Genomic DNA, 27,999 nt, shown 5'->3' on the forward strand with positions numbered 1-27,999 from the left:
TATACATTGCTGAGGGTCTAAAATAACTTTTTATAAAGAGCCGCAGCAATTTTATGTGGGTTAGTGTTACAGGGCAGACAAACATTAAACCAAGAGATGAAGAATACTTTGCTCTGTAACTCTATCACCTAAAAAGTCCTGATGATTAAAAGAGAACTTTCACCCTTTTGCCCTTTTTTTATGTCTGCCAGGATAAGGCATTATAGTATTACAAAATGCTGTATGAACAGTTCAGGATCTTTCTACACACTGCCCGTGTATAGAAAAGCTTTGCTCTTTTTTTCCCAACCACAGAGTAAATAACAGCTCTACCCACTTTAGTCCAGGGAAAAAGGACTAAAGAAGGTAGAAGGCCAAAAGAACAGAAAATTCTTTCCACTGCCACTTTCCTCAGGATTCCTGTTATTCTGTACCAGCTTCCAAGTGTGAATGACCCTCCGGATCAGACTCACCAAGCACACCCTGCAGTTCTGTCCCTGGAAATCAGTATAACCCTGAAGCTGAAAGAGCTTCTTCTCTTCCTTTTACAAACACGTATTAAAGACACAGAAAAAGCCCAGAATCAGCACCAAGGCCAATAAGACATGGGCTTCAATGACAGAAACCTTTCTGTCCAGAAAAGCACTCCACCACTCCAAGCCACAAGCAGTTGGTAGATTCTGCTTGGATACCACAAGCTTACATTGTAGTGATCTCTGTAGATCATGACAGATAAAATATACTGTAATTTTCCAAACCAGAGATATCAACTAAAAGTGCAACAAGACCATGTGAATTTAAGAATTCAAGCCTGAAACACTGGTGTTACTTCTGATTAGGTGCCCGCATGGAATGAAACACCATTCACTGGGGCTGATGGTGCTTATGACACGACTCATCCAGTGCAAGTGTATGCCATGTTCTCATGGTTTCCCGTCACAACGCAAGTGAATTAATCACTGAATCACAGAACACAATAAAGTAAGCCTAAATGAAAATATTAATCAGGCCCAGGGAGGATCCAGGGTGTTTCTCAACACCAGACATATTTTACTTTAAACACACTAAACAAAAGAGATGATGGACAACCTACAATGGCAACAATAAAACTAATTATTTGCTGTGAGGTGGAAAATTATCAGTAGTTTCAAACTGTCACAGTAAAAAGGAAATTCAAACCACTACAGTGCACAAGCCTCTAAAAAGTAGAAGAACTATTTATTCTTTTTGTGAAGACTGGAACTCTATTGCTGTACAGCCTGAAACAACAGACACTCCATATAGCTTTCCCACCTGGAATGCACTTGGCATGGATTCATCTCTGTCCACATGAATTCACATTCCTTCACTAGACAGGCTTTTGAAATAAAATTTATGAGGTTTTGCAGTGCTCAAAAGAAAACATAAAAAACGAGTCAACCTGAATAGGAACTCTATCATCAGGGAAAGCTTTCTCCCAAACCAGGTGTAGCCTCTGGTAAGTGAAAGGAAGAGTTCCTTTCCTGGCTTACCCCAGGTGCATGGAAGCATATCCTGAGAACTCAGTTCAGACTTCAGACACTTTGGTTACCCAGCCCCTCAGTGTCCTGACACCACTTCCAAGCTCCAGGTCTTGTTTCCTTCCTCCAATCCCTTTTCCCAGGGAAGCTCCTTCTAAAGGAAGGATCCAAAGTCTGAAGTGTATCAAGGCTCAAGTGAAATAAACCAACCAAACAACGTGTTTTACAGGGAGCAGAAAAACCATTAGTACACCTCTGCTGGGAGTTCTGTAGTAAGCATCTCCCTTGTCAAACCAGCCTAATTAAACACAAAAAGTGAACTGAGTGTACATGCTTTATCCAAAATGCAGCAAGTCACCAAACAGATTTTGAACAAATAACTTCATTCACCATAAAGTACTTAAGGATGCAGTGTCTGATTCAGAGACAATCCAGTATGTTTGTGCTATAAGTTGGATGTAATAGACATAGGGGGAAAGAGGCACACTCACAAATACAGAAATGTTCCTTGGAGATGCAGAGAATTAGGAAACCATTAGGAGCTCAAACTGGGAAGAGACGTCAAGACTGACATGTATATTAACAACAAGAAGAATTGCAAACAAGAAATGCCTGCTGTTGAATGGGGTTGGCACAAAGCAGTAACAAAGCAAGCAACCAACAGCTGTGAGGAGGATGGAGTTTAATAGTGTACATGCTTTATCCAAAATACAGCAAGTCACCAAACAGATTTTGAACAAATAACTTCATTCACCATAAAGTACTTAAGGATGCAGTGTCTGATTCAGAGACAATCCAGTATTTTGGTGCTAGAAGTTGGATGGAATAGACATAGGGGGAAAGAGGCACACTCACAAATACAGAAATGTTCCTTGGAGATGCAGAGAATTAGGAAACCATTAGGAGCTCAAACTGGGAAGAGACGTCAAGACTGACATGTATATTAACAACAAGAAGAATTGCAAACAAGAAATGCCTGCTGTTGAATGGGGTTGGCACAAAGCAGTAACAAAGCAAGCAACCAACAGCTGTGAGGAGGATGGAGCTAGGAACCATCAATGCAAACCTGGCATAAGGTGTCCAAGGAATCAGAGGATGTCTCCAGATATCTAATTAGAGCTGGCTGCTGTAATTGCAACATCAATTTCTATTATTTTTCACGGGTCCTAGAGATTGGGGGATGACCACTGATGCCAGGAGAAGAATGCCACACTCCTCTGCAAAATCCAAGAAGACAGATCTGGGAAACCTATCTCCACTTACTCTTCTGTACTGGCACAGCAAGCTGTTACCAAAAGCTGATTAAAGGTTCTTGACTGCAACATTCCAACCCAGCATTACTAAGACTTCACCAGAAAGAAAAGGCTCAGGCCTTAACTCCACTGTGTCATGCTGTTTGAAAAAGGCTTCAGTAGAATGTGCCATTACACATAAGCAATCCAAAACTGTACAAACAGGGGGAGGAATTTTTTAAGAACTAAAGAGTAGGGTTTTTTTAAGGAAAGTTAGGCATTGCTGTTGTTTCTGCAGCCTCATGATAAAACATGAGGTTTTTTATGCTGGCTGCAGCTGGAACACAGCAGCCTATTTACAAAAGGTGAAAGCCAGAAGCATTTCCCCATCACTCTGCAGCTTTGCCATGCAGAGAGAATGTTTATTCCCCAGCATAAGTAGAAAACTCCATTAGAATAGGTTTCTTTTCCCTTTCAGGCATATTTTTTTGTGTTTTAAAGAAGAACATCCTGCAAAAAACCAAACTGCCACAAAATGTAACATGATAGGACCTGAGCATTTCAGCAGGGCGCTTTTCTTGGCTATCAGTTGTGACCATGCTGTCCAACCCAGTGGTCAGCACTGAACCCACAAGTGGCTTCCACTCAACTTTCTCTACAGCAAGAGCATCAGGCATTCCTGAAATCCTCTCACAGTCCACTTACTCCAGGAAGTGTGCCAAAAGGGATGATGAGAAATCCAGCCTATGCTGTAATTGAATGTAAAACCAGAGACACTCAGTTGAACACATCCACCATGCAGGAGAGGCCAGGCAAATTCTACAATGCAGACTGGCCAGTGCTACACAAAGTCCACCAGATCCTGTGAAAAGGAGCAGTAAGTTTTGAAGAGCAGCCAAAGGAGGTTTTGTTAACTAGGGAACCAGATCTTAGCACTGATCTAGTTCATCAGCAAACTCAATTCACCTGTGCAATGGTCCAGCTTCAAATCCCTCAGGAGAGGAGAACTGCCTGAAAGACATTCCCAGGCATCCTCCTGCTGGGATTGTCCCAGCTCAGAGACACTACAGTTACCACAGCATGTGCACAGTAACATGTTTACAAACCTAAACTCAGCACATTTGTACCAGATTTGCTGCACAAGCAGGGATTGTACTGTGCAAGCCATGCAGCTGAGCAATCTATTGCAACAAGGCAGCTGGACACTAATAATTATTCCAAACACTTTGCAAAGAAAGCTCCTGGTCCATTCAAACAGAAAACTGGTGTCTCCTTCCTTAAAGCATCTCAAAGAGCAAAACTCCGATGAAAAGATGTACATACTGTAGACAATTTGAAGGAAGATTTCTTCTCTCAGGAATTTAAGTGCTTTGATTACACCGAGTTCTTCTACCTACCACAGTACTGACAGACTCCAAAGGAGAACAAAGTCATGTTTACAATTGTGCTTTTCCCCCTCCTCTTTAAACTGGTGGAAAGTGAAGGCATAATGTCACTAAGCACAGTAGAAACTAGAGAGAAAATCTGGAATACAATGATACCTTCATAAATTATTTCCAGCAGAAGAAGGCCAGTAGCTACATGATAAATCAAAAGAATTTCTGGCTCTATAACAAACAAGCCAGACCCCCAAAACACACTAATTACCAAAACTTTAAACATAATTATAACTGGCTGGGAAAAGCAGGATTATGTTACATCTCATGAAAAACTGCATTTGTCCCATAGCACTCAAGCAGGGACGTATAACTGAAAATATTAGGCCACTGCTATATAATCTCCTTGGCTTAAGCTGAAGGCTTGATATGGAGTTATCAATACTTTGTAACTAAGTTTTCTAGCAGAAAATGGAGTAGGAAGTATGAAGACACCCTGACAAAGACTGTACAACATAATGGGATTTGTTCAACCTTAGGGGGTGTTTGGGGTCCAGAGAGAATGAACACAACTATTCAACAACAAAACCCAAACAACAACAAACCAAACAAAACATTAAGCCCCAAACAAACAAGCTACCCCAGCTGACGGAAGCTGTTCATATGAGGAACTCTAAAAGAAATTTTCCCTTTGAATTCTCTCACCAAAAGCACACAAGCTGCACATTTAGAAAATTTGGCTGTGATGAAAATTCCAAAACTTTTAGGAGGGAATCAGAAGACAACACGCACACAGCTCTGAAAAGTCTCAGAACTATTTATTTGCCAATTGAATTCTAGCAAGGAAGTTTAACAGATTGACAGATCTGATGCTAACCCCAAAATTCACAGTACTGTGAGACTCCAGACCAGCAGTGACTGCTCTTTGTATGTGCACACGGATTTGAGATGTCCAAACTCACTACAGTTCATTTTTCTGACACCTGAACTGGTCTAGATCCTGGCTTTCCAGGCAGTCCTTGATGTAGTAAGAGGTGACCTGTGGCAAGAGAAGATATTATTTTGTGTATTTTGCAATAAGCTACTAACAAGCAGAGCTGGTTTTCTTGCATTCAGGTTTGTGGGGAACTTTGCTAGACAGAAGGGTAGGGAAGGAGAGAAAGAGGAGTTAAAAATAACACAAATTATTTCTGTGGCATTTGGGTTAGAAAGTGAAGATCCAATTAAACAGCAGTATAAGGATATACTAATTACATGTGGAGATCACAGATACCCCCCACACCCTATTCTTCTAATTTTGGGTGGAATGCTGCACTGAGGCATTCCAGCTGCATACACAGGTACATCCAGATTATTTTCTTCATGTTTGCTGTAAAATACCCTCAAACATATATTACTCCTGCCTTTATTCATCTATATTCCACATCAGTGTCAACTACCATTCTGCTCTCCTTGCCACACTTTGATGAATATAATTTCACCACTGATAAAATTTGAAAAAGAAGATGGTGAAATTTGTAAAAGTGTGTAAACACTGTTACTTACAATGCTCTGTCCTAAATAACCTCACCTGTTCACCTTTCACCATAGTGAAAATTGGATGTGTTTGATCCCCTACAACACCATACCTCTTACTCTACAGCTACTGTCCCTATAAGACTCTCATGAAGGATATTCTCAGTTTTTAGCAAAGTCTCACTGTTTGGATTTCCAAAAGTAGTCAGTGTCCATGCAAAATGTGACCCAGAGCTCTAGTGCATCCCTTTCCATCTCCCACCAGAGCCTTCATTAACAAGGTGATTATACTGTCCTGCCTCCAAGAGGAAGCATCCACTGGGGCAAGAGGGAGGGAAGAGGAACAGAGAACATGCACACAGAGAAAGGCTGCGCTATAACTAAGAGCAATATTGTACTTAAAAAGAGGGGTGGGGGAAGGGAACTAATGTGAGCAGATTGTTACAGAAGAACGCAGAGTCCTTACCACAATACCAATCAAACTTCCTTTGTCCTATATACACATGCCAAGCAGGAACTCTCTATTTGTGCCAGAAACCATTTTCCATATGCATGACAACATTTTATCTATATAGAGAGGTAAAAGCCACAGAGGGAAAAAAAAAAAAAAAAAAAAGGTGAGAATGCAGAAAGAAATGAGGCTTAAAATGCACAACACTCCATTCCATCCCCCTTCCCCTCACGCCAACCTCTCATCTATAATCCAACACAAGAGAGACAACAGGCAAACAGCAAGAGGTCATCTTCAAAGGGCTGGTTGCCAAGGGAGGCCAGTGGAAAGAGCGAAGGCATGTCCTCATCAAAGTCCAGCAGCTGTGGGAGAGCCACAGAGGTGCAGCTTCCCCCGGGGCTGCAGCGAAATTCAGAGATGGAGGATAAAGCTGGAGCTGGCAATATAAAGTGGGCAGCTTTGCACTTTGCTTCAGGGGAAGCACAAAAGGGAAGGGTTGGGATATTTTAATCCTTCTCTCCACCCATTTTTGCACTCGAGATACTTGAACTGCTGTTTAAACTCATCGAGATACATGGTGTAAAATGTGCTGCAGTAGGCAGAAGGCAGCAGCAAGGATCAGCTTTCTACTCAGTTCAAAATTAAAATTTTGTCTCAGTGACTATGCTTAGAAAGGGATGGAAAAGGTACAGCAGGTAATGCACAGCCAGCTGTAGTTTCATTACTGCTCACAGAAAACATAAATACATCTTCACGGCAGGAGCCTGGGAGGCAGTCACACAATAAACACTGCCTGCAAACACTACTCAACAAAATATGTGTTATTTTTCTAGGAGAAACTGTGGAATAACAAATAACAGACTCCTAGCTACCTGCAATATTTGCATAAAAATTAGAAGGCAACATAAGAGCAATCCCAGACTCCACTTTTCAGAATCCTCATAACTTTTTGAGGCATTTTTATTAAATACACACATGATGACCAAGTGTAAAAATTAAGCCCCTAGCCCTCAAATACAGGAAAAACAGCTGCAAATGCAAGCAGTGAAATCTAACAGATGAATTAAAATCTGAACACAGAGAAGTATCAAAATTGCTCCATTATAAACAAAAAAATTAAAAATCCAAGAAATAGTTAAAATTTTAACATTGTAGTTCTCAAAAGCTAAGAACTACTCTATTTTATAAAACTCATTTTTCCCTGATAGAACCGGTACTTTGTTGTAATTTTCTCTTAATTAGCTGACAGAGCTTAAAAATACAGTTGTTGAATTATCAAGTAATGGTAGGATAGAAATAATTTCATTATATTTACCTCCCACGTCATGGCCAGTATCTTCCCCAAAACAAACAAAGGAGGGAAGCAGCTGGCATCTGCTAAGGATGAACAGACACACTTCTTGAGCGTGTGTTTTGGAGCATGAAGTTTCAGTTGCTGTCAGCACAGTGGAGCCTGAGTGCTAATTCAAATGGCACCAAAGCTACATGGTTTGAACAAATCCCCTTGGTTGCAATACAAAAAAGCTGTCAGGAAAAAAGGTTTTAATATTTAGAAAATTCTTGATCGCTACCCTTGACTGCAAGTCAGTCTGGAAGTGCCATTAGGGAAGGAAAAAACAGATACAGTCAGCTTTAGTCAGCATGAAAAAGAAGTTTTCTCAAGGCTGAAATGTAATGGTTCACAGCCTAAAGATCAACTGTTCCTCAGTTTAGTATGGGAACTGATTTTTGAATATTTACATACACACTCTTTCAAGATTCTATGAACCATACAATCCCTGGCCAATAGGAAAGTCCCTTCAGCCTGGGCTGCACAAGATGCTATTTAAAGATTTTTAATCTGATGAAAATGGAACAGCCTAAAACAGAACACTGATTTTCTGTCTTTCAAAGCGATGTGATGGAGACACACAAACCACAATCTCAGAGATGGTGGAATAAGGATCTCCCAGTGGTGGAATAAGGATCTCCCAGTTCCCAGAGCTCCAGCACGCCCCGGGGCACAGGCCCAGCAGAGGTGGGATTCCAGCAGTGCCTGCTCCCACTGCCCAGACCAGACTTTCCAGCACCCACTCTTCTCCACACTCTCCCTCCCACACTGCATTATTTCTAAGGAATTGTATTTATTCCTCTGTCTTGATATGGAAGTACCTGTGCTGCATGCTCTGTTTAGTCTTTCCTCATTCCTCTGCCATAAATCACCCAGTTCTCACCCAGTCCACTACAAATCCCTTCATAAATCTCTCTCAAGACATTAGAGGAAGAAAAATATTGGAATCACCTATGCTATTATGGGTCTTCTTTACTTCTTTGTTGTGCTGCTATTAGTTAGACTATTTTGGACACCTCCCCTTACTTCTTACCTTTGAACATATTTCTGTGAAGCTTAACCTTTAAGATATCTAAATTTGAGGATAGCTATCATATTCTTGTGTTGAATTCTGTCATAAATTACAAAGCACTCTCCTGGTCTCTACATTTAACTTTAGCTTACACTGCAACAACCAAAAAATGTTCCAAGAAAATCTTTGTGACAGTTTACGATCTGAAGCCAGTGTTCATCTTAAATTGTTCCTCAAAGTTTTCCTTTCGGTCAGATTCTTTACCTTTTATAAGCCATTCTGGACCAATACACAAACCAGTAAACTTTACAGAACTTCTGTTTCCAACTCCAGCTGTCACATGCATTCTCATATCCCTGTTTCCCCAATTTGGAAAGCTCCAAGCTTTCCCCTCCAAAAGTCATAATTTGACCTTCCTTTCATCTGATAACCTAGATTACTTCAATGGATTGTATCAATTTATGGCTTCTGCCCATGTGAAAACATTTTAAGGTGCTAGGTAACTTTTAGAGGGAAAGGACCCAAAAGGGAAAAGCAGAGGTCTCCAAACAGGGACTGTTTGCTTCCAAACTGCCTCTCCTTTCTCCAGCATCAAGTTCTCAAGAAATTACTTCCACAGCATCCTTCGTGCTCTGCACATTTTCGGGCAAAATCCAAACATCCCACCTAGTTTTATGTGCACTTCTTTGTCAGCTCCAGTCAGCACAATCTCTCTGACCGATATCCTGTGGAAATAAGGTGAAGCCAAAGTCTCTTCTGTGGCTACACAAGACGAGGCTCAAGAACAGGATGTAACAACAGAACACAATCTCCTTTCCTGGAAGGTGAGATGCCCCTGCCCAGAGAGGAACTGAGCACTTTAAAAGAAGTACAGCCCAGTGTGTAAATCAGGTGCCAAGAGTTGTTCCTGAAAACAGAATATTTGGGTTTTTCCATAAAAGAAAAATACCTGCTAGAATAGAAACTGGGTTTTCTATTTCAGGCAAAGCAATGAGTAATGCAATGCTTCAACACTTTCCATTGCAAGAATTCAGTGAAATTGCAATCTTTGATGTTACCAGAAAATATTTGGGTTTTTCCGTAAAAGAAAAATACCTGCTGCACTGGGTTTTCTATTTCAGGCAAAGCAATGAGTAATGCAATGCTTCAACACTTTCCATTGCAAGAATTCAGTGAAATTGCAATCTTTGATGTTACCAGACAGAAAGCACTCAAATCCACTGGGGAAAAATCGCCTTTCTTAAAAACTACCACCTGATGGCAGCCTGTGGCTTCGCTCCTATTGTTCCAAGTGGCAACTGGCAACCATTTTGAGTGAGATTAGCTCTACCCTGAGTCACCACTGAAGAATGCTCTGAACTAGAGAGAATGACTTGAAAATAAAAAGCTATGCTTAATTCTAACGTAGCACATTGCTGGACTAGTCTCTGCAAACATTTCACACACACTGTGAAATTCATCCTCCCTCTTTCAGGCCTAATTTGGTTTATTCTGCACAGGAAATAACCAACCTAAATGTAACACAGGCTCCACAACTGAGCCCAGTGCACAATTCATAGCACTTGGTCAGATCAAAAGCTGACTTGATGGCCAGTTTCACTCCCTGCTAACAGCCCATGCTTTGACATCTTGAACTAGAATCGAAACTATTCTGCACTCAACTAATTATCATTTTTTTGCTCTTTTTCATTTATCAAAGGCACTTGCAGGAACTTAGCACTTGGTGCCTGGAGGATTCAATTAATATTATTTAAAGTCAAATGAACAATAATGGAAGTTTCTGGAATTCTGGAGACCCGATGGACTCCCTTTTCATTACAAGGGGTTTATTACTGACCTAAGAGCAAAATTACACTTCGGATAAAAAACTACAGAAAGTGAACTGGTTTACAGAACAGGAAACCAAAACAGGTTTCCTGTTTTGAGGAGAAATATTAATCTACATACTGAGAAATTAATCTACATACTGAGAAATATTAATCTACATACTTATCATATTATAGTACCCTATGTATGGGTGGAAAAACCAGGTACCAGGAGTTTTTAAAATTAGATTTTTACCATAATTAAAATAATTAAAATCATTACCCCAATTCAGCCTTAAATTTCAGATGCTTGTGCTGTATTTCAGGATACATCAGAAGTTGTTCCCCCTTTTCCCATCTCTTTCCAGATGATTCCTCCTTCATATAGTCACTAATCTATTGCCTCAATTCTCCTCTCTTCCTGACCAGCCCTTCACTAATTCACTCCCAGCCCATGCTAGCCCCCTTTTTCCTCATCCAGCTCCTCCAGCCCTGGCACACAAGCCATGCTAATAAATCCAGTCAAGCCTATTTGGTGTAGTGCTGTGTGTCTCCTGCTGGCACACCTCAACACCGAGCTGTGCCTCACTGATTGGGAAATTAATGCTGCAAACTGCCCTCCAAAAACACAGCAGTGAGGGGTGGATGAGTGCTGTCTGCAGGACATTCCCCTCACATGTCAGGAAGTTTGGACAGTGCAGGGAATGAGGTAAGACACTATGAGAAAAGAAAATACAGTGTTGTGGTTAAAGCAGCTGAATGCTTCCCAACAGACGGGATTGCTTCCTCTGCCACAGGATTCCTATGCAGTGTTGGGCAAGTCAAAAGCAGCCATGCAGGGTGTGACCAAAAATCCAACCAGCACAGTAACCTATCCCCAACAGCTGCTAACTGCAGAAATTCAGAGAATATGAAAAGCAGAAAAAATAAGGAATGATTATGCTTTAGATACAGCCTCTTCATTATGGTTATGGGTGATTAAGACCTCCAGAGCTGAGATTTCACCCAGAATACTGTGTTTAAGTAAGCAATGCATCTATGTTCCATGTTTTTACCTAATTCCTTTGGAATGACACACATACTTATGGCTTTTACACCATCCTCCAGCAAGAAACACAACCTACTGTTTTTAAAGTGTACTTTCTTTTGCTTTAGTGTAAAGCTGTTTTGTGAATTTCACCGAGAATGCTCTGATAATCGTATTGCAAGGAACAACCAATAACTGTTCCTTAATCATTGTCTTGGCATCAGACTCTACTCAAAGTCTCTTGTCAACAGCCTCCTTTCCAAATGTAAAATTCAGGTCTTTTTCGATGAATGTCACACTGTTACAGGACTCAGATGATCCATAGCTTGTGATCTATCTGCTCCATTATCTACTCTCTCCTTCCACTTTTATGATGCACTGCACTTTTATATGCAGCATTCAAGCTCTTGGAGCCCAGTGGTGCTCACCAAGTCTTCTGCTTTGCTCTCTCATAATCTGCTCTCTTGCCTTTCCTACTAATTGCAACATCCCATGAATTTTTTAGTGCAAGGATAAGGTTTTGAGAATACACTTCATTCTTAAGAAGGAAAAGATATCTTAGCCACAATTTTGAGAAGATTTTTATGATGCTTCTTTGTTCTTCCCGGTGCATGCCTCCAGCTCCTATTACAATTAACCAAGATCAGCACTGATAACCTGCTGTACATACAGCTGTGACTTGGGAGAATCCCTGTAACCAAGGTCCATAAAAGGCACATTCAACCAGATACAAACAATGGGAACGCAGAAAATGTGACAGACACAAAAATAAAAACAAAGTCAATGGAATCTCTGCTGAATCACGAAAACAAACAGGAAAGGACAAGCACACTCACAGGCACATCTTTGCCCTCCACTGCTGGGGAGCCTCTAATTTTGTCTGTAGTATTTAAAGAACACTGAATTGGTGTTCATTTTTAAAAATAAATGTAAGAGTCCATTCCATCAGGCATTTTGAGAATAGTTTATCTATCTATAGAAAGTTAATATATATCACAATCACCAAAGGCCACGTGAGAAGAACATCTGTGCTTGAAAAGCCATGGTTAGGATGCTTCACTGACTGTCACACAACATGCAGCCCCTTTCAAGTAGCTAACAGTACAGCAAAGTATCTACCATCAGTCTTGAAACAGTCATTCTAGCTCAAAAAATCACAATCCCCCCAAAAATACAGCCATTCAAGTAAACTTCTCTTTGTATGACGAGGCCACAGACAGAATTACTGTATTTTTACCTGTAATACTGCTGTTCTCTATAAAAAGTTAGCACATTTCCTCTTAGATTAACAACCTTTTCTAGTTTCTTACACAAAAGAAAATCTGAATGAACAAATCAGACATTGTAGCTGACAGTGCTACAGCCCTGTTCCTATATATACTCCCTCAGGCTGGAGTCTGAGTAAAACCTGTTCATGATCAAACTCATCTGCTCACTATCATCATCAGCTTCCTGTTCATTCATCAGTATATGAATGGTTACAATAGGGCCATCAAGACAAAAGATGGCTTCAGAGGGAATGTCTAACAGAGGAAGAAGTTACATCAGCCTGACGCTCCTTTGTTCACAAAGCTCTGACCATTAATAGCAGCTAAAGACAAGGCAGCTGCTGCACAGAATTAGGAAGAGACAGAAAGAACAATTACTTCCTGGCAACGTTTTTTTTCCCCTGCAGCTCAAAAAGAAATTCACACTGAACAGTAAGAAAATGAGAAAAATTCTGGAGATTTAGTTGTGTTCCCTCCAATCCTGTTAGTGGGCAATTTAAGTTGGTACCTGTCAGACACGCCAGTAAAACTGCTGTTCTACACCTCCTGCAACATGGACCCCACTGCTCTTCAAAAACAGAGTGTCACAGTGTGCATGAACCCCAAAACCAAAACAGATCTTCCCTGCATGATCTCAAATTTAGACAACACATGAAGTAACGGACTGGAAAAAAAATATGAAAGAAAAACCCATCAAGGGCTCTCCTGTAGAACTCGATCCTTATGGGAAGACCTAAGCCACAAGCTAGCAGAGCCTGGAAGCATGTCCTGCAGAATTCTCACCATATGCTTGCTCTAATCTGACATTCCTTCACAAATAGCTGCTACTGGTTTCTGCCAGAGTCGCTGGAGCAGAGGAACTTTTTTGGTTAACTCAGCATGGCAGTTGTGTTAATTCACTTGGCTGCATGAATCGAAAGGCCACAGATAACCACTGGCAGAAGTGGCTGCACAAACTCAGCAGAGCATACAGGAAATCAGCTAAAACCTCTTTTTTTCATTCTGTTGCTCACTAGAAGCAAAGAATGGGGATGCCATACTACGGCAGAACCCATCAATTTACCCTATTCTATGGGCAGAGAAACCTCTGCTTTATTAACTGTTCTCTACAACAGACTGGAACAATCTGTCCTTCACATATCTGGGTGGGATTTCCAAAAAGAATGTATTTTAAAGCAGAAAGCCATGGTAACTGCTAGGATTCCCATCCCAGAATTTTTCTCTAGCCTCTGTGTATGGTGAGGGGAAAGTGCCTGCAGCACTAACACAAGTACATGTCAGAGCCCATCTCAAAGCTCTGTAAGATGTGCAAATTTCCTGGTGCCTGAAGGTTTGCTAAGTAGAAACCAAAATCAGAGTATTTTAAGTGTATTGAAGCGCTTTCTATTAGTGTCAAGTATCAAATCACACACATCTGTAGAAGCAGCATTGCAGAAGAGACTGCAAGAGGGTGAAGAGAAAAAGTTTTGATGCTGACCAGCAAATTTTAGAAATTTCCACATGAGGCAACACAAGAATGCCAGCATCATCCCACATACTCCACAACAAAGAGGATGAATCCCTTTTTCAGCAGGGACCTTACTGCTTGCCTTGTTAAGGTAATAAACTGATTCAGCAGACTATAAATGCAGCTTTGACCCAAGAAGAAAGCTTTAAAGTTAACAATATAGGCAGCCACTTTTCCTTCATGATAGATTTTCGACTTCAGAGAACCACAATGTTGTGTACTAATCTGAACTGCACTGCAAATGGTCTCAGACCTACAGGGGAAGGAAAGCTGCAGATTTTGCCAGCAGAAACAACCACTTTGATCTCTGGCATCCTGGAAAACATTTTGGGACTGAGTTAATCCTATTAAGTCTTTCTTCTAAAACAATCAATAAGTGAAACAATGCAAAATGGTGAAGCTGATTTTAAGTTTTGGAGTTAACAGCTTCCCAAAGACTTACAGAGGGACAGGCTCTGCCACCCATGGACCTCCAGTCTATACCAAGAGATGCATGCAGGCTTTGCTCACCATCTAAGCAGAAGAGCTTGGTCTTGCTCCAAACATGTAAAATCAATGCAACTGTGTTAATTGATATGCATTTCCTTTCTGGTGTAGTTACTCAGGCTTTGAGTCATGCTTTCATGTAACTTTTGGGTATCAGACTGTGCTAGCTCAGGTCATTTGCCACACACCACACAGGCACAGCTTTGGGTGGAAAAGCTGGACTACCATGCTCTAGGTCACAATTTCACAAGGTTTCCTTTGAATTATGAAGGTGGGACCTTTATGAGCAAAATGAGGGTCCAGAAACACTTCTGCAGCTGTAGCATATAAAGTGAGGTCTGTAACAGAGAAGGTTGAAAACTCCCTCTCCCTGCACATCTGTTCCAGGAGAGTCCCACCTCTTCTTCCCCCTTTCCACAGATAAAGGGGGAAAACAACTGTTTCTTTCCATTTCACAGCTTGTGCCTGAACAAGCCTGTGCTTCTTGACAATGGATCTGGTTTATCACTTCCCCTCCAACTCCACCTTGCCTGTGCTTAACTTCTTTTTATACAAATCCCAGAAAATTTTAACTGGCATTCTCAAGAGAAAAAAAAATAAGCTTCCATTTTAATAAGGACGCCAGCCTGAAAAAAAGCATTCCTTTCTTTGCCATTTTCCTACTTCATTCCACATGGACACCACAAGTGAGAGAATACCACATGCAGAAGTTGTGCAAAGTAAAATAAGAAAAACTGCAACTTTGCAGACCCTTCAAAATGTTTGAGCTGCACAGTATTCATGAAAACCTTCTATATACTGAGGTATCCCTGCTCTATCTCTGTGGCACATGCTTCACCTCTCTAAACAAACAAGGACTGTCTTTGTGCCTTTGTTTAAATTAAGAAAAAAAAAACAAAAAACCAACCTGTCTCACAGGCTGTGATTACATCAGCAAGAGCATTCTCCTTTTCTCTATCAATCCTCCCTTACTCAGGCTTTGAAGAGCCTCTGTGTGCTGCTGCCACTTCCTTTGATCTTTCTATTTTATGCCCCAGGGCCAGCCCTGATAATATCTGCTTTGCCTGCACAGTTTTGGAAAAGGCAGCAGCACCCATTCCTGTCCAAGAGCAGCTTTGTGAACACACTGAGCAGGCATGTGTGCCCTGTGATCCCGGAGCAGCAGACACACAGCACACACAGCCACTGCAGCAACATGTGGGCAGCCTGCCTGTGCCCTCCTGCCAGCGCCTGCAGCTCGCTCCTCTTAAAGAATACATGACCCTGACAGCTTATGGTTAGTCTTTCAGGCAGGCAAAGCAACTGCAGAAACCCTAGAGGAAAATGCTGCCTGTTTTAGCAACTGAATTCTTGACACTGTTTTGTTCAAAAAGAAAAAAAAAAAAAAAAGCAGAGGTAGAAAGCTAAAGACTGAGTGGCAAAGCAGCGGGGAAAGAAACACAGAGATCCTACCAACAGCCAAGTGTCTGATTCTGAAATGAGTAAAGATGAAAGGACACTACCATTATTATTATTATAAATAACTCTAACTGGAAATTTGGATATCTGACCTGCAGCACTACCATCATAGTCTCTTCAACAGATGTAGCCAGGTATCTTAATGTTACCCCTCATTAGCTGTTGGGGAAATTGCTTTTGATTGTCTCTTTAATGGCATTGCTGGAAGGAAATTTGTTTTCTTCAGTTTTATGTAATGGCATCTCCCAAAAAAATGTGTGACAAGAGATTATTAATCCAAGAGACAGAGTGTTGCCCTAGAAAACCAAGGAGCAACTTCAGTCTGTCTAGTTCCACTGCTGATCCTGGCAGGAGACACCACATGCATCAGACCCAGTGAGCATCAGGTTTTGCCCATGGCAAGGTTTGCTCTCCAGAAGAGCACCCAGCGGTGCCATGCACACTTCTGACAGCACAGGATACACAGCTTCCCACTGTACAGTGCCATTAACCCATGGCTTTTCTTGCAAACATCATGGCTTAGTTTCCTCCATCTGGGGCAAGTGCCACTACTGTCATTCTCCTGCCAGCTCTTGCTACACTGAGAGCTCAGCTTGGCTGAGTGGAACATCAGGCCTGAGATTTCACAGGTTCTGGTGAACTTTGGAAAGCTCTTTCAGACAAGAGTTTGACCTGTTTTACACCACTCAGCAAAAGTGAATCCTTCCCATCCCAGACAGCAGCAGGGTGCACTCACTACCAGATCATGTCAGAAGCAGTCAAGGAACTTCCAACAGGACCCCTGTATTTCTTATGCCTTTATAGGAAAGGATATTTTTTAATCTGTATTTCTTGCAATGTGATGTGAAATAATCTGCAAGAAATACAATAATCTGTATTTCTTGCAATGAGACAGTGATGGCAAGACTGAAAGAAAGGCTGACCTTCTCTGCCATCTCACAGTGCAGTTGCAGGCAGCTGCCTGCTCCAAGCTGAGCCCACTGCAAACTGCCAGCTACAACCCCATTCCAGGTTTTACCCTCAGCCGCTCCTCCTAGCACTTCAAAGGAAAAGTATTTTTGTACAGCCCAGCAAGGAGTGTAAACTGTTCAGCTGCTTCCAAAGCAAGATTATTTAACTCTTAAGTACCCAATATCCCTGCCCTCAGCAAGGGTTTTCTGCATAAAGAAAATAAAAAATTTACCAGAAGCCTAAACGTTAAGTCTGATGTGTTCATGACTTAACTAACAAGTGACATGTCAATGGTCACCTTCCCATTCCCCTTCCTCTTGTTTTGGAGGCGAGAAAGAGGTCAGAAAAATTAGGACTCATAAAATCAATTTGTGAGTGCCATAGAATCACAGAATGGTTTGGCTTGGAAGGGAATTTAAAGCTCATCTGATTCCAATCCCCTGCCATGGTTGGGACACTTTCCACCAGACCAAGTTGTTCCAAGCCCCATCCAGCCTGGATGGGGAATCCACAGCTTCTCTGGGCAACCTGTGCCAGTGCCTCACCATCCTCAAAGTACAGAATTTTTTCCTAATATCACCAAGATACTTTCCATAACACATTATGAATTTGTTTAAACAGCCAGAAGACATCATTTCTCTTCAGTAATGTCAAGTCAGCTATAACTATCTAAATACCTTCTGAAGTCAGGCCAAAGGATCCCACAAATCCAGCAAACTCCAGTAAACTAAATGCTTCCCTTGGCCTCCCACCCATTCTCACAGTAGTGACAAGCTGGAGCACAGGCTTCCTAACAAATGAAACCTCAAATAAGTCTTTGCAGAAAATATGAAAATAGCCTGGCTGGCTTTATGCTGAGAGACAACTGCAAAGGTAGACACTCAACGTTCTGTTATTAAAATAAAAATGGGACCAATTTAATTACTTTGGTTCCAAAGTTCCTCATGAAGTCTGAGTTTCCACACTCTGCAGTTATTTCCCTACCACTCGGAGCACACAATGAGTGTGCCACTGCCCACCTCTCCCCGCTGTTCCCCAGAGTCCCAATTTTGTTTCAGGCCCAGATGGCTCACAATTGTATACAAACACTTATAACCCACCTTCCACCAACAAAGAGATCCAGGGAAAGGCACTCATCTTTACATTAACAGAAGATGGGTGAACTTTGATCTCAAACAAGCCACTTCATTTTGTCTGACATCAGCATATACACTCAAGCATATGTACTCATATATTTAAATTACAGAATCTGCAAAAAACATTGGGATTTACTGTATCAAAGATTCTTTTTGCTTGGTTATTAAAAAACAGAGATTAACTACTAATTAAAAACAAGAGTCTTGCTTACAGTGAGGCTGTCCATGCCATTTTTCTAATGTTTTTATTCTATACTTTATTTTTTATATTGCAGCTTGTCTGACATACATTTGTACAAGGCTACACTCAAACTTCAGCTGCATCTTCTTTACTAAAGTACACCTGTATTTAAAACACTCAAAACATGGTAGATATACTGCCAAAACCTTAATCAAGATTACAACACAGGGTAAGATATTGCTGCATTTTTAGTTTGGACATTTTTGTTCCAAAATATTTTTTTTTTCCTCACACACACCTAGCTGATATTTCAAATAACTGCACCTCAGTTACCAATACAGAGAACGAAACCTCGGATAGATTCAACTCCTCACTGCTTTGTCAAATGTTATCCTGTATCTGCAGAGTGGAGAAGGGCTTCCTTTGGAGAGTGCTGCAGGTATATAAAGGTAAGTCCCTTCCTCTGAAGGATAAAACAAACAGTGTTTGCTGCAGCACTGCCACAGCAGCAGCACCCCCATTATGACAGTTTTGGCAATAAGGATTTGGGATTTGCCACAGTAAATAACTGTGTTCCCACATTGCCTTCTGTCTGCTGCCATTGAAGTTTCTCTTCTCCCTTCTTTTCAGCAGTTATTTCGAGGTAGTCCCAAAGCTCTGAGAGCAGGACAGGATTGCCATGAGGAAAGTCAGGGGTGCACGTGTGGAAAACACAAGCAATAAAAACTGGTGTGTGTGTTAAATACACATACTTTGGGTGTGCAAGGCAATGAGATACAGCCAAGAGCTTTTGCCTCAGACCTGATTTTGCTGAATGGAGGAAGTGTCTTGAGTTCTTCTCCTAAAACTTTTAGGAATCTATAACACCCAGCCGATGAGCTACCTCTTCCAACCTCTCTGTGGTTTCAAAACTATGGTTTCAAAGTTAAGAACAGTCAGAACTGAAGAGAAGCTGCAAAATTATGACTTACTGTGAGCATTTAATGTGATAAAGTTTTAATTTCATGATCACAGTTTTCTACAAGACCTGTCTCAGTACACAAGCTGGAAAACCAGAGCAAGGGTTAAAAAATGAGAGAGGTTACAACTTATAAAAACTTATTTGAATGCAAGTTGAAAAGTTACCTGTCAAATGATTCTGTGCAAACCTGAAACTGGCTACAAAGCATCCCCAATATATATGATTCAGATGGCTGCCTGAACAGCTCCTTCATTGAACATCTCCACAAAACATGGGTAAGAAACTCTCACCAGAATATACAGAAACAACAGCCAGTTCTACATTATTCAGGTTTCTGAATTCCCACTCAAAATATTCAATGTTCTAGGTGCTGCATCACTTCACTACTACAGGCTAATATTTGCAACAGCTGCATCACTCACTCAGGAGCAGAGCCTGAAGAGTCAACACAAACTCTACATATAGAGGAGACTCAAAATTTCAATTCTTTTTCTCCAAAGACTGTGGAAACAGCTTGGGCAAATCACAACAGCAGCCTTCCCAGACAGAGAAAGCAGAGTGAACTCAGTTGAGCTGTACCGTGAAAACACAGCTGTGGCTGTTTGCAAAACTTTGGTGCTGCAGTTGACAGCTCCCAGGGAAAGTGTGTCACAGGGAATTGCGATGCCATGCAGCAGTGCCTGGCCTGAATGCCCAACACAGTGCTCAAGGTCAGTTGTCATGCCCAGTCCTTCCCAGTGCTGAACTGGAAGACTGAACAGAATCCAAGATATTTGATAACAGATCACTATTATCTCGAAGAAGTATTAACTTAATATTTTTGCACAAGTGATTGATGCAAGGAGATGTGCCAGGCCTGCAAGAGCCATTAAATCATCTAAAAGTTAAATGAATGTTCTAATATTTATTTGAGGGGAAAACAATTCTCTGCCTTCCTCACTTTCAGTCCAGAGACATCTTCAATCAATGCAGCAACTTAAAATCTCACAGAGCAATTTCAGAAACTTGATTTGGCTTTGGGCAGGGAGGCTGGGGAAAGGTGGCTGGCAAACACTTCTTATCAGAAATGTACTAGAAAATGAAGTTGATGACAAATTTTCAGGATTCTGCTATATGGACTACAAAAGCAGTATATTAACTACCAGACTAGCACACTGATGCAACTATTCATTCATGACCCATCTTTTGGGCAATATTAGAGGAAAAAAAAAAAACCAGTAAATCCTGCTGGAACTTCAAGATGTTTCTGAATAGCCAACTTTCTTTTGGATCTGTTTATTTGCACTTTAATTCTCTCTGTCAGATGCCTAATTTTGACCCTAAGGAGGACACTGAAGTGATTTCCAGAGCATTACAAATTAGCTTTCTTCAAGAAAGGGAAGGTCTCTTGAGATAAAAAATACCAACCCTAGTTTCTCTGCCTGTGACCCATCTGTAAGTAATTTCATCATGAAATATCAGAACATGACAGAAATAGTGCCACCTATAAAATTGTCCTGAAGGATAACCATGACTCAGCACCAGTGATTATTTTAACAGACCCTGAAGGGCTGGGTTGGGAATTCCAAGATTCTACATTACCTTGGCATTTCCCTTCAGTGTCTCTGAGACCTGGTCCATGTCAAGGGACCAGAGATAAGACATATTAAAAATAACACTTAAGGAGCATCACATGTAAGAAATTCTCTCTTTTCCTAATTTAATTCTCTTTTACTGCACTTTTGTGGCTAGATATAACAAAGATAAAGAGCTTTTAACAAATACCTCCAACTGCAGGACTAAACCAATCACATTTCAAAACAAACCAACACTTCCTTCTCTACCCTCAAAGACAGATGAGAAATTCAGCTACACAAAGACTAATTCTGCATTAGTTAGAGGTTATCATTTTTTTCCTGTCTTAATTATTATAGAAGAGTGGGGTTGAAACATTAGGATCATGAACTTGTATTCATTCTCTTGCAAATCACTTTCACCTTGAAGTTCAGAAACATTTCTGTGTTTCCCTGGTAGTGCCCTGAGAATTCACACAGGAACTAAAAGCAATCAGAAAGTGAGAATTCAAAGGCATGAAAAAGGCATCAGGAAAGAAATCAGAGGGCAAACCTCATTTTTTTCCTATTTTTTTGCACTCAGATTTAACATCAGTCACTGTTGTCCATCAGGGTTTCTGTGACTCAGAAACAATCTCAGGCTGTAAACAGCACCTGAGCCCTTCCAGAAGCTGCTCCCCAGCTCCTCTCCATCCACCCCAGACAGCAACAATGTGGGCTTGGAAAAGCAACCTGCAGGACAGCAGGGGAGAGCTGCTGCTCTGCCAGGATTAGCTGCCAAATTTTAAACACCCTGAATGCAGTTTATTCACCCACTGAATAATCCAGGACCTGTCCCAGTACTAGAAATCCGATCCTGGAGTCTTAACATCAGAGATCAATTCTCCACCAGGTAATGAGGGACACGAACAGGCCAATATCAGAATTGTACTTTCCTAAAACATGTATGATTTTAAAGTCATCTTTTCTAGCATTTCAGTTAGGCAGCATATGCTTGCTCACCTGTTGCAAAGCAGAGCATATGTTTTGTTCTAACCCATTTTGTTCATGCTTCCAATAATTTGCTTCATTCACTTTTAGCAGTCATCCCTCAGCATCTGCAAGGACATTTCACTGACAGGTTTCTAAATGGACAGTAAAAAAACCAAACCAAAAAACACAGGTACCCACAAAGTCCCAGTCAGACAGCACATTCTTAATTGCTTTAAAGATTACTACACAATTATAAATGTACTCTGTATCCTTAAGAATTAAGCTGAAGGAGCACTGAAAATGCCTGAAATTACTCTTAAAAAATTATTTTTAATGTAAATTGCCTTATCTCTAAATATATATTGTTTTTGGGTTTTTTTAAATTATATTCTTCTAGCAGCTGTCTCTGCTTGAAAAGGTAAATAAACCCAACTCCTCCTTCCAGAGGCACAGTCTGTAATGTTAATTCCATATAACACAAACAGCAAAAGTCTGTGAATTCACGTAGAGATTCTCTTCCAGACTAAGAAATGCTATTCTCTGCTGAGAAACGGAGCCCTGCAGTTGGGCATGGATATGCCACATTATCATACTGATACAAAGACTAAATTCCTCCATCATACAGTTCATGAACCATTCCTTAAAGCAGAGCAGCCACAACCACCACGCCTCTAGAGGCAGAGGAGTGCTAGAGGACATTCTCCAGCTGGGCAGTGTTTGCAGTGTGCTACACCCAGCAACTGCTTAGGATGGCTTTCTTCTAAGGCTTCTTCAACTTCTCTCTTGTCCTTCTGAGCATCTCTTGTTTGCTGCTCCAAGCTTTTTTGTTTGTTTGTTTTTTGGGTTTTTTTTTTCCTAGCAAGAATGCTATAAAAAAGTCAAGTTCCCTGCCCCACAACTTTCCATTGACAGATACTCAGGATTCCTATAACTTTTCTCAGTCATTCCTACCTGGACTAGTCCTAACCTAGATCAAAATTCTGCTGTCTCAGGAACAAGAGCAGATTGCAACAGTTTGTGGATTCTGTTCTAAAGACCGCAGAACCCATTTTATATGGAATATGTTTATATTGACAAGATTTCAACATTCACCAGTACCTGGACAGTACAACTGCTGAATATATATATATATATATATAATTCAGCTTCTTAAGTAGTGCTACCTAGTCTGACAAATATCTTTATCTACAAGGTTATTTGCTAGCAATATCCTTACCACCCAGTATGTTTTATCACTTACACAGGAAGCAAATATTTTCCCAGCTTCACCAATGTGAATTCTAACACACCAAGTGCAACTTAAGGACGGGAAAGCAATTTGATTTGCAAAAATTCTCACTACAATTACATTTAACTACATGTATGCTACTGTCTGTTACTTCCTACTAAAACAAAAGCACACTGAGAGAGGAAATCACAGAACCATTACTAAGATCAAGTCCAACACCACCATGTTCATCACTAAACCATGTCCTCAAAAGCCACATCCACACATTTCTTGAACAATTCCAGAGATAGTAACACCACCACTTTCACTAGCCAGTCTCTTCCAATGCTTTACAGCCCTCTGTGTGATTTTTTTGTTTCCTAATATCTAATCTAAACCTCCTCTAGCACAACTTGTGGTTATTGGAGAAATCCTGCCCAGAGACAGAAGCATTGAGTATTTCCACACTTGATAGATTTTCCTGTCTCACAAGGATATTTCAGGGTATGTAGGGAGAAGGAATTTGTTAACAACAGTTTGGAGGCAGGAACTACAGAAAAATGGAATCACCATCACATCCACCCATCCCTAGACACAAGCACTGGAGTGGAACTCCAGCAGCCGTGCAGTTCTTTCTCTACTTTTGTACATTACAAAGTTCTGCTCACCGGCATATTTCAGAAACTCTCACTGCTACATTAGTAAGTTACAGGTCTCTATTTCCCTGCTGAATGTCTGTAGGAAGAGAAGCCTTACTCTTTGAGCAAAGTGCTTATGCCAAACAGAAAGCAAGCACTTTCCTCCTGTGGTTGATTTCCAGTGCTATTTATCTACCCAGGCAGTGACACTGATTTCACTTGCTGAACTAGAAAAGGCTGTCCCAACAGAGAAGTGCATCTACAACAGAAATGTCTAAACCCACAGACCTTTTCCTCTGTAGGCCATGCATTAAAACAAATTATCATCACTGAAAACCAGAATTTTTTACTAAGTGAAACCATTCAAAATAATACACCAAAAAAAAATCTGCTACTTGAATAATGGTGTTCCAATTTTACCTAGGAGATCATCCTGCAACACAAAGTGTACAGAACTTCACAGCAAACAGTGCAGCAGAGAAGGATACAGGAATCTGCCCAAACTACCAGTATCCACATGGATCCAGGAAAAAATGCCATTGCTTTGCTGTCCCAGTTGGCCATGGCAAAGTTTCTGTGGGTCAGGACATCAGGAATAAGGGAGTCCACATGGGATCCACCACACAGGGCTAAGAGGACACAGCAGAAGGGAACCATGACTGGGGAAGGAGGAAAAGAAAACCCACAGCAGAGGCTGAGGGAACTCTTCTGACACACAAGCTCCTCCTGTGGCACCATCAAGGTAAAGGTAAATCACAACGAGGTCTAGGACACCAAAGGCAGAGGCTTTGAAGTGCCCAAACCCCACACCTCTGAAGCACAGAGCCAGCGCTGAGCAGCCCACTGCCAGTGGAGCAGGGGAGCACTGAGGCAAAGAAGCCTGAGATGGGTTAAAACTTGAATGAAAGCTCATCCATCAGGTATCTTTTTTAACACTCCTGCCCAAGGCTGGTCGAAGTTTCATTCAAGTCAAATGATCTGAGTGGCAATTTCCTTCTAAAACTTTCTTCCATAATTTCTGATCAGCTCCTATTGAGAGCCAAATCCCAAATTTTCGGTTCCTCTTCACACCACAACCTGCTCCTTCCCTAGGGCCTGTGACAAACATTTCTGTGACTGCTGAGGGTGCTCCAGGTCTGAGCCACTGCAGACCCACCTGAGTTCATACAGGTAATGGAGAAATATTCACTGTAAAAGGGTTTTGCTCAAATCTGTTTTACTGTATCTATCTCTTTCACAATGTGTCTGTAGCAAGGCTCAAACAAGGAGCTCTGATCCAGTTACTGGACTACCCTCAAGCTGCAGCAGCTAGAAAGGAAATCAAGTGATTCCCCCCTTTAAGCAAGTATTTAAGCAATATTTCTGTAACATAAAACCACTCTAAGATGTCTATGAATCCAAAAGAGACCAAAGAGTAAACAGAGGGAAAGAAATTCTGGTGTGTGAGGAAGAACTTCTGCTCCAGTTAAAAAGAATACATACTGGAGTGATCTGAAGCTGCCTATAAATATTCAAGAACATCAAAGCCGGTCCTGTTAAATTAAAAATGCTGTCACACAGATAGGAACTAGCCTCTAGCACTGCCAGCTTCAACATGTGAGCCTCTGATCTGAGAGGCAGAGGCTCAGCTCTTCAAGAAATTTTATTCAGCATAAGAAGACAAAAAAAAAAGTGAACCAGCAGTTGAGTTTAATAAGGATATTAAATACCTTATGAGTGAGCTAAGTGGAGCTTAACTCTTTCAGGACACTTCAGCCCTTTCTCTGAAAAGGACAGTAGCTTCTTCCTATACAACTTCCAAGGCTGGGATGGCTCTGGGCTCCAGGAAAGTTCCTATCCAAGCCCCTGAAACTAACACTTAACACAGACTTTGGAAACAGGGATTCTGTTTGTACCTCACACACACACAGCACACATTCTGGCTGACATTCTACATCAGGATCTATGTTTAATACTAAAACTGTCCAGAAAGATTGCAAATCACCTTCCCACAGTTGCCTGAAGATAACAGGAGTGGTAGACAACAGGAGAGCAGACCACTTCATTTGACTTTTGTTATTTGAGGACATTCAGCTCTGGTGTGATAAATTAACCCCAATGTGCAACTACAACCGTGTTATTTCACTGTAGAAAAAACTCTGTCAATTCCCAGTATCCAAACCCAAAAATACTACCCCTGACAGTTCTGAATGGGGGCAGGGGGAACTCTGGCAGAGTAACTTTCTCAAATAAAATAGTGGAAAACCAAAATATGATCATACTTTGGAAATTCTTTTATATTAACTAGTCCACAATGTCTTTTCTTCAGATGCAGTTTTGGGATATAAAAGATAGTATCTTTTAAGGAGCCAAAACACTGCTGGCTACCAGACTGGGGATACCTTGTCTCTGAGCAAAAAGAGGTCTCCAGACCTTGGCTCCTCTTAAATACTGAACTCAGCAGCATCCCTTGGCACTGTTTCAAGAGTTCATTTCTTGCTCCCAGCCCTGCTACACATCATCCAGGCTATCTGCCAGCTTGGCATCCAGATCCTAAAGTGTTCATCTACTCTTTAGTCTCACACCAGGCAAGACAGCATCTACTCTAAAAGGTTTCTAAATAAATACAAATCAGATATGAGAAATCATGCAGGACCTATTAAAATACAACACTGGAATGGTAACCAATACCTTTCCCTATTTTATCATACACACCTTTAGAGACTGCTTTAGGAGAAAACCCAGTGTGCCTAAGGAAAGGGCAGCAACTGCTACATTGCACATCCTAACCTCCAAAGCCAGCAAGCACAGGCTAAACAGAAAACACAAGTGCACACAACTGGCATGCTGTATATAGAATTTTGATGTTTTATCTATGACACACAGGTATTATTACTGTTGCTGTTGTTATTAGTGTAAAACCGATCAAAGCTCAATTAAGAGTGCCACCATTTATCCAAACCCAAACAAGTCTATAAACCTTCAAGGGCAGTCTCGGTGAGGAAAATAAAATAAAATTTTTAAAAACCCACAGCCCTTAAAAGAGGTTCTTCTCCATGAACCACAGAATTGTGAAATTGACCCATGAGTGTAAAAAATCCGAACAGAATACCTTCTGCATTGCCAATTCAGGCCTTCAAAGGTACATTTCTTTATGTGTCATCAAAGTAGACAGTTTAAAAGCTCAAAACTTGCAGTTCCAAAGGTGAACTCAGCTGCAAGTTTGGTTTGAACCTCTTCTGCTTGGGGGAGGAGGGGTAGAGTGGAATGGATAAGCAAGAAGTAGAGAAGAAGGATTTTTCACAGCCACACTTAAACCACTTTTTATTGTGTGCATTTTTTTAAAGCAGGCGAGCATCAAAAGCCTCAAAGTAGGAAAACAGATCTTGGCACAAACTAGGCTTTTTTCTGAATTAAAAGCAATTTTTCAAACACTACAATCAGAAGTATTTGAAAGTTGCTTACCAAGCACATGCAATAAATTCACGGTAGGAGGCACATACTTGCAACATGCATGCCTGTACAGCTAATTAAACAGTTGTACTCAAACCATGACTGCAGACTCTAAAACATGCCCCTTCCTTCTTCTCAGGCCAGTCACCTCCTCACTGCTTCTTCCATTTGCTTTACTGCTGAAAATTATGCAAAATAAAAAAGCAGCTTAAGCTCAAGGAAATCAACAGAAAGCTTAAGCTGGCCATCAGCTTTAGAAAACAACTAAAATCCTCACATTAATGCACCGAGTAACATGTGTCTGGGAAGCCCAGAGAGTCTGCATATATTAAGCTGCATATTTAAGGTTGTACTTGTGTCTGGAACATAACAGGCACCTAATCAACCTTTGTAAACTGGCTCTTCATCTTGAAGCCAAGTGCAACAACAAAAGTCTCTAAGCAGCATGAAAAGGAAATTCAAAAAATGAATGAAAGCAGCCCGCCACTGCGAAGAGGACACCCCGAGTCACCAGAGTCCTGTTTTCCTGAGCACTGCTGCTCCAGCCTAATGTAAGCACAGCTTCACCAATGGGATAAGTGCAGTCAAGTGCAAATTTTGGAAGTCTCAGTTGGGAATCTGCAAGATCACACTTCCCTGGTCACCTCTGGTTTGTGCCAAGCAGTCGAGAAAAGTGCAGAAAATACGATTACTTTTTTTCTTAGCATGAATCTTCTGCCGCTGTTTTAACAGCTTCAAACCACACCTTTGTTTAAAAACAATCTGTTTTTCCGTTTGCTGGTCTCTGTGAGTGTGAAGGGCCCTCCTTTTAAGCCAGGAAACAAGAAATAAGGACAAGCATTCAACCTGCATTCATTCTGTTTTTATGTGTAGGCACACGCTCTGGTTTGAACATATTTGAATACTGAAGGGCAGATGCCCAAAAAAAGAGATATTATGTACCAGTTAACACTTAATGCTTCCTAAACTGAGCACTTCCACTGTAGTAAGTGTATTAATGCAAATACCTGTACCACCTACATA

General features: G+C 41.0%; 1 protein-coding gene across 4 annotated transcripts in view; it reads right to left on the reverse strand.

Annotated features, from left to right (window-relative positions):
• The window catches only part of ZNRF3 (zinc and ring finger 3), a 66,935-nt gene that overhangs the window by 33,090 nt on the left and 5,846 nt on the right, over positions 1-27,999 (reverse strand). The window contains exon 1 of one of the 4 annotated variants that reach the window (XM_039724401.1): positions 7,368-7,436. The exons of 2 other annotated variants lie outside the window; for them this stretch is intronic. In XM_039724401.1, coding sequence (XP_039580335.1) covers positions 7,368-7,379 — 12 coding nt within the window. In that variant the 5' untranslated portion in view covers positions 7,380-7,436. Of the gene's footprint in view, positions 1-6,290; positions 6,611-7,367; positions 7,437-27,999 lie in introns of those variants that run through there. One more of the 4 variants, XM_039724402.1, reaches the window with a different exon arrangement.

Source organism: Passer montanus, unplaced genomic scaffold (assembly GCF_014805655.1).
Source record: "Passer montanus isolate IOZ18808 unplaced genomic scaffold, ASM1480565v1 scaffold53, whole genome shotgun sequence".
Taxonomy (NCBI): Eukaryota; Metazoa; Chordata; class Aves; order Passeriformes; family Passeridae; genus Passer; species Passer montanus.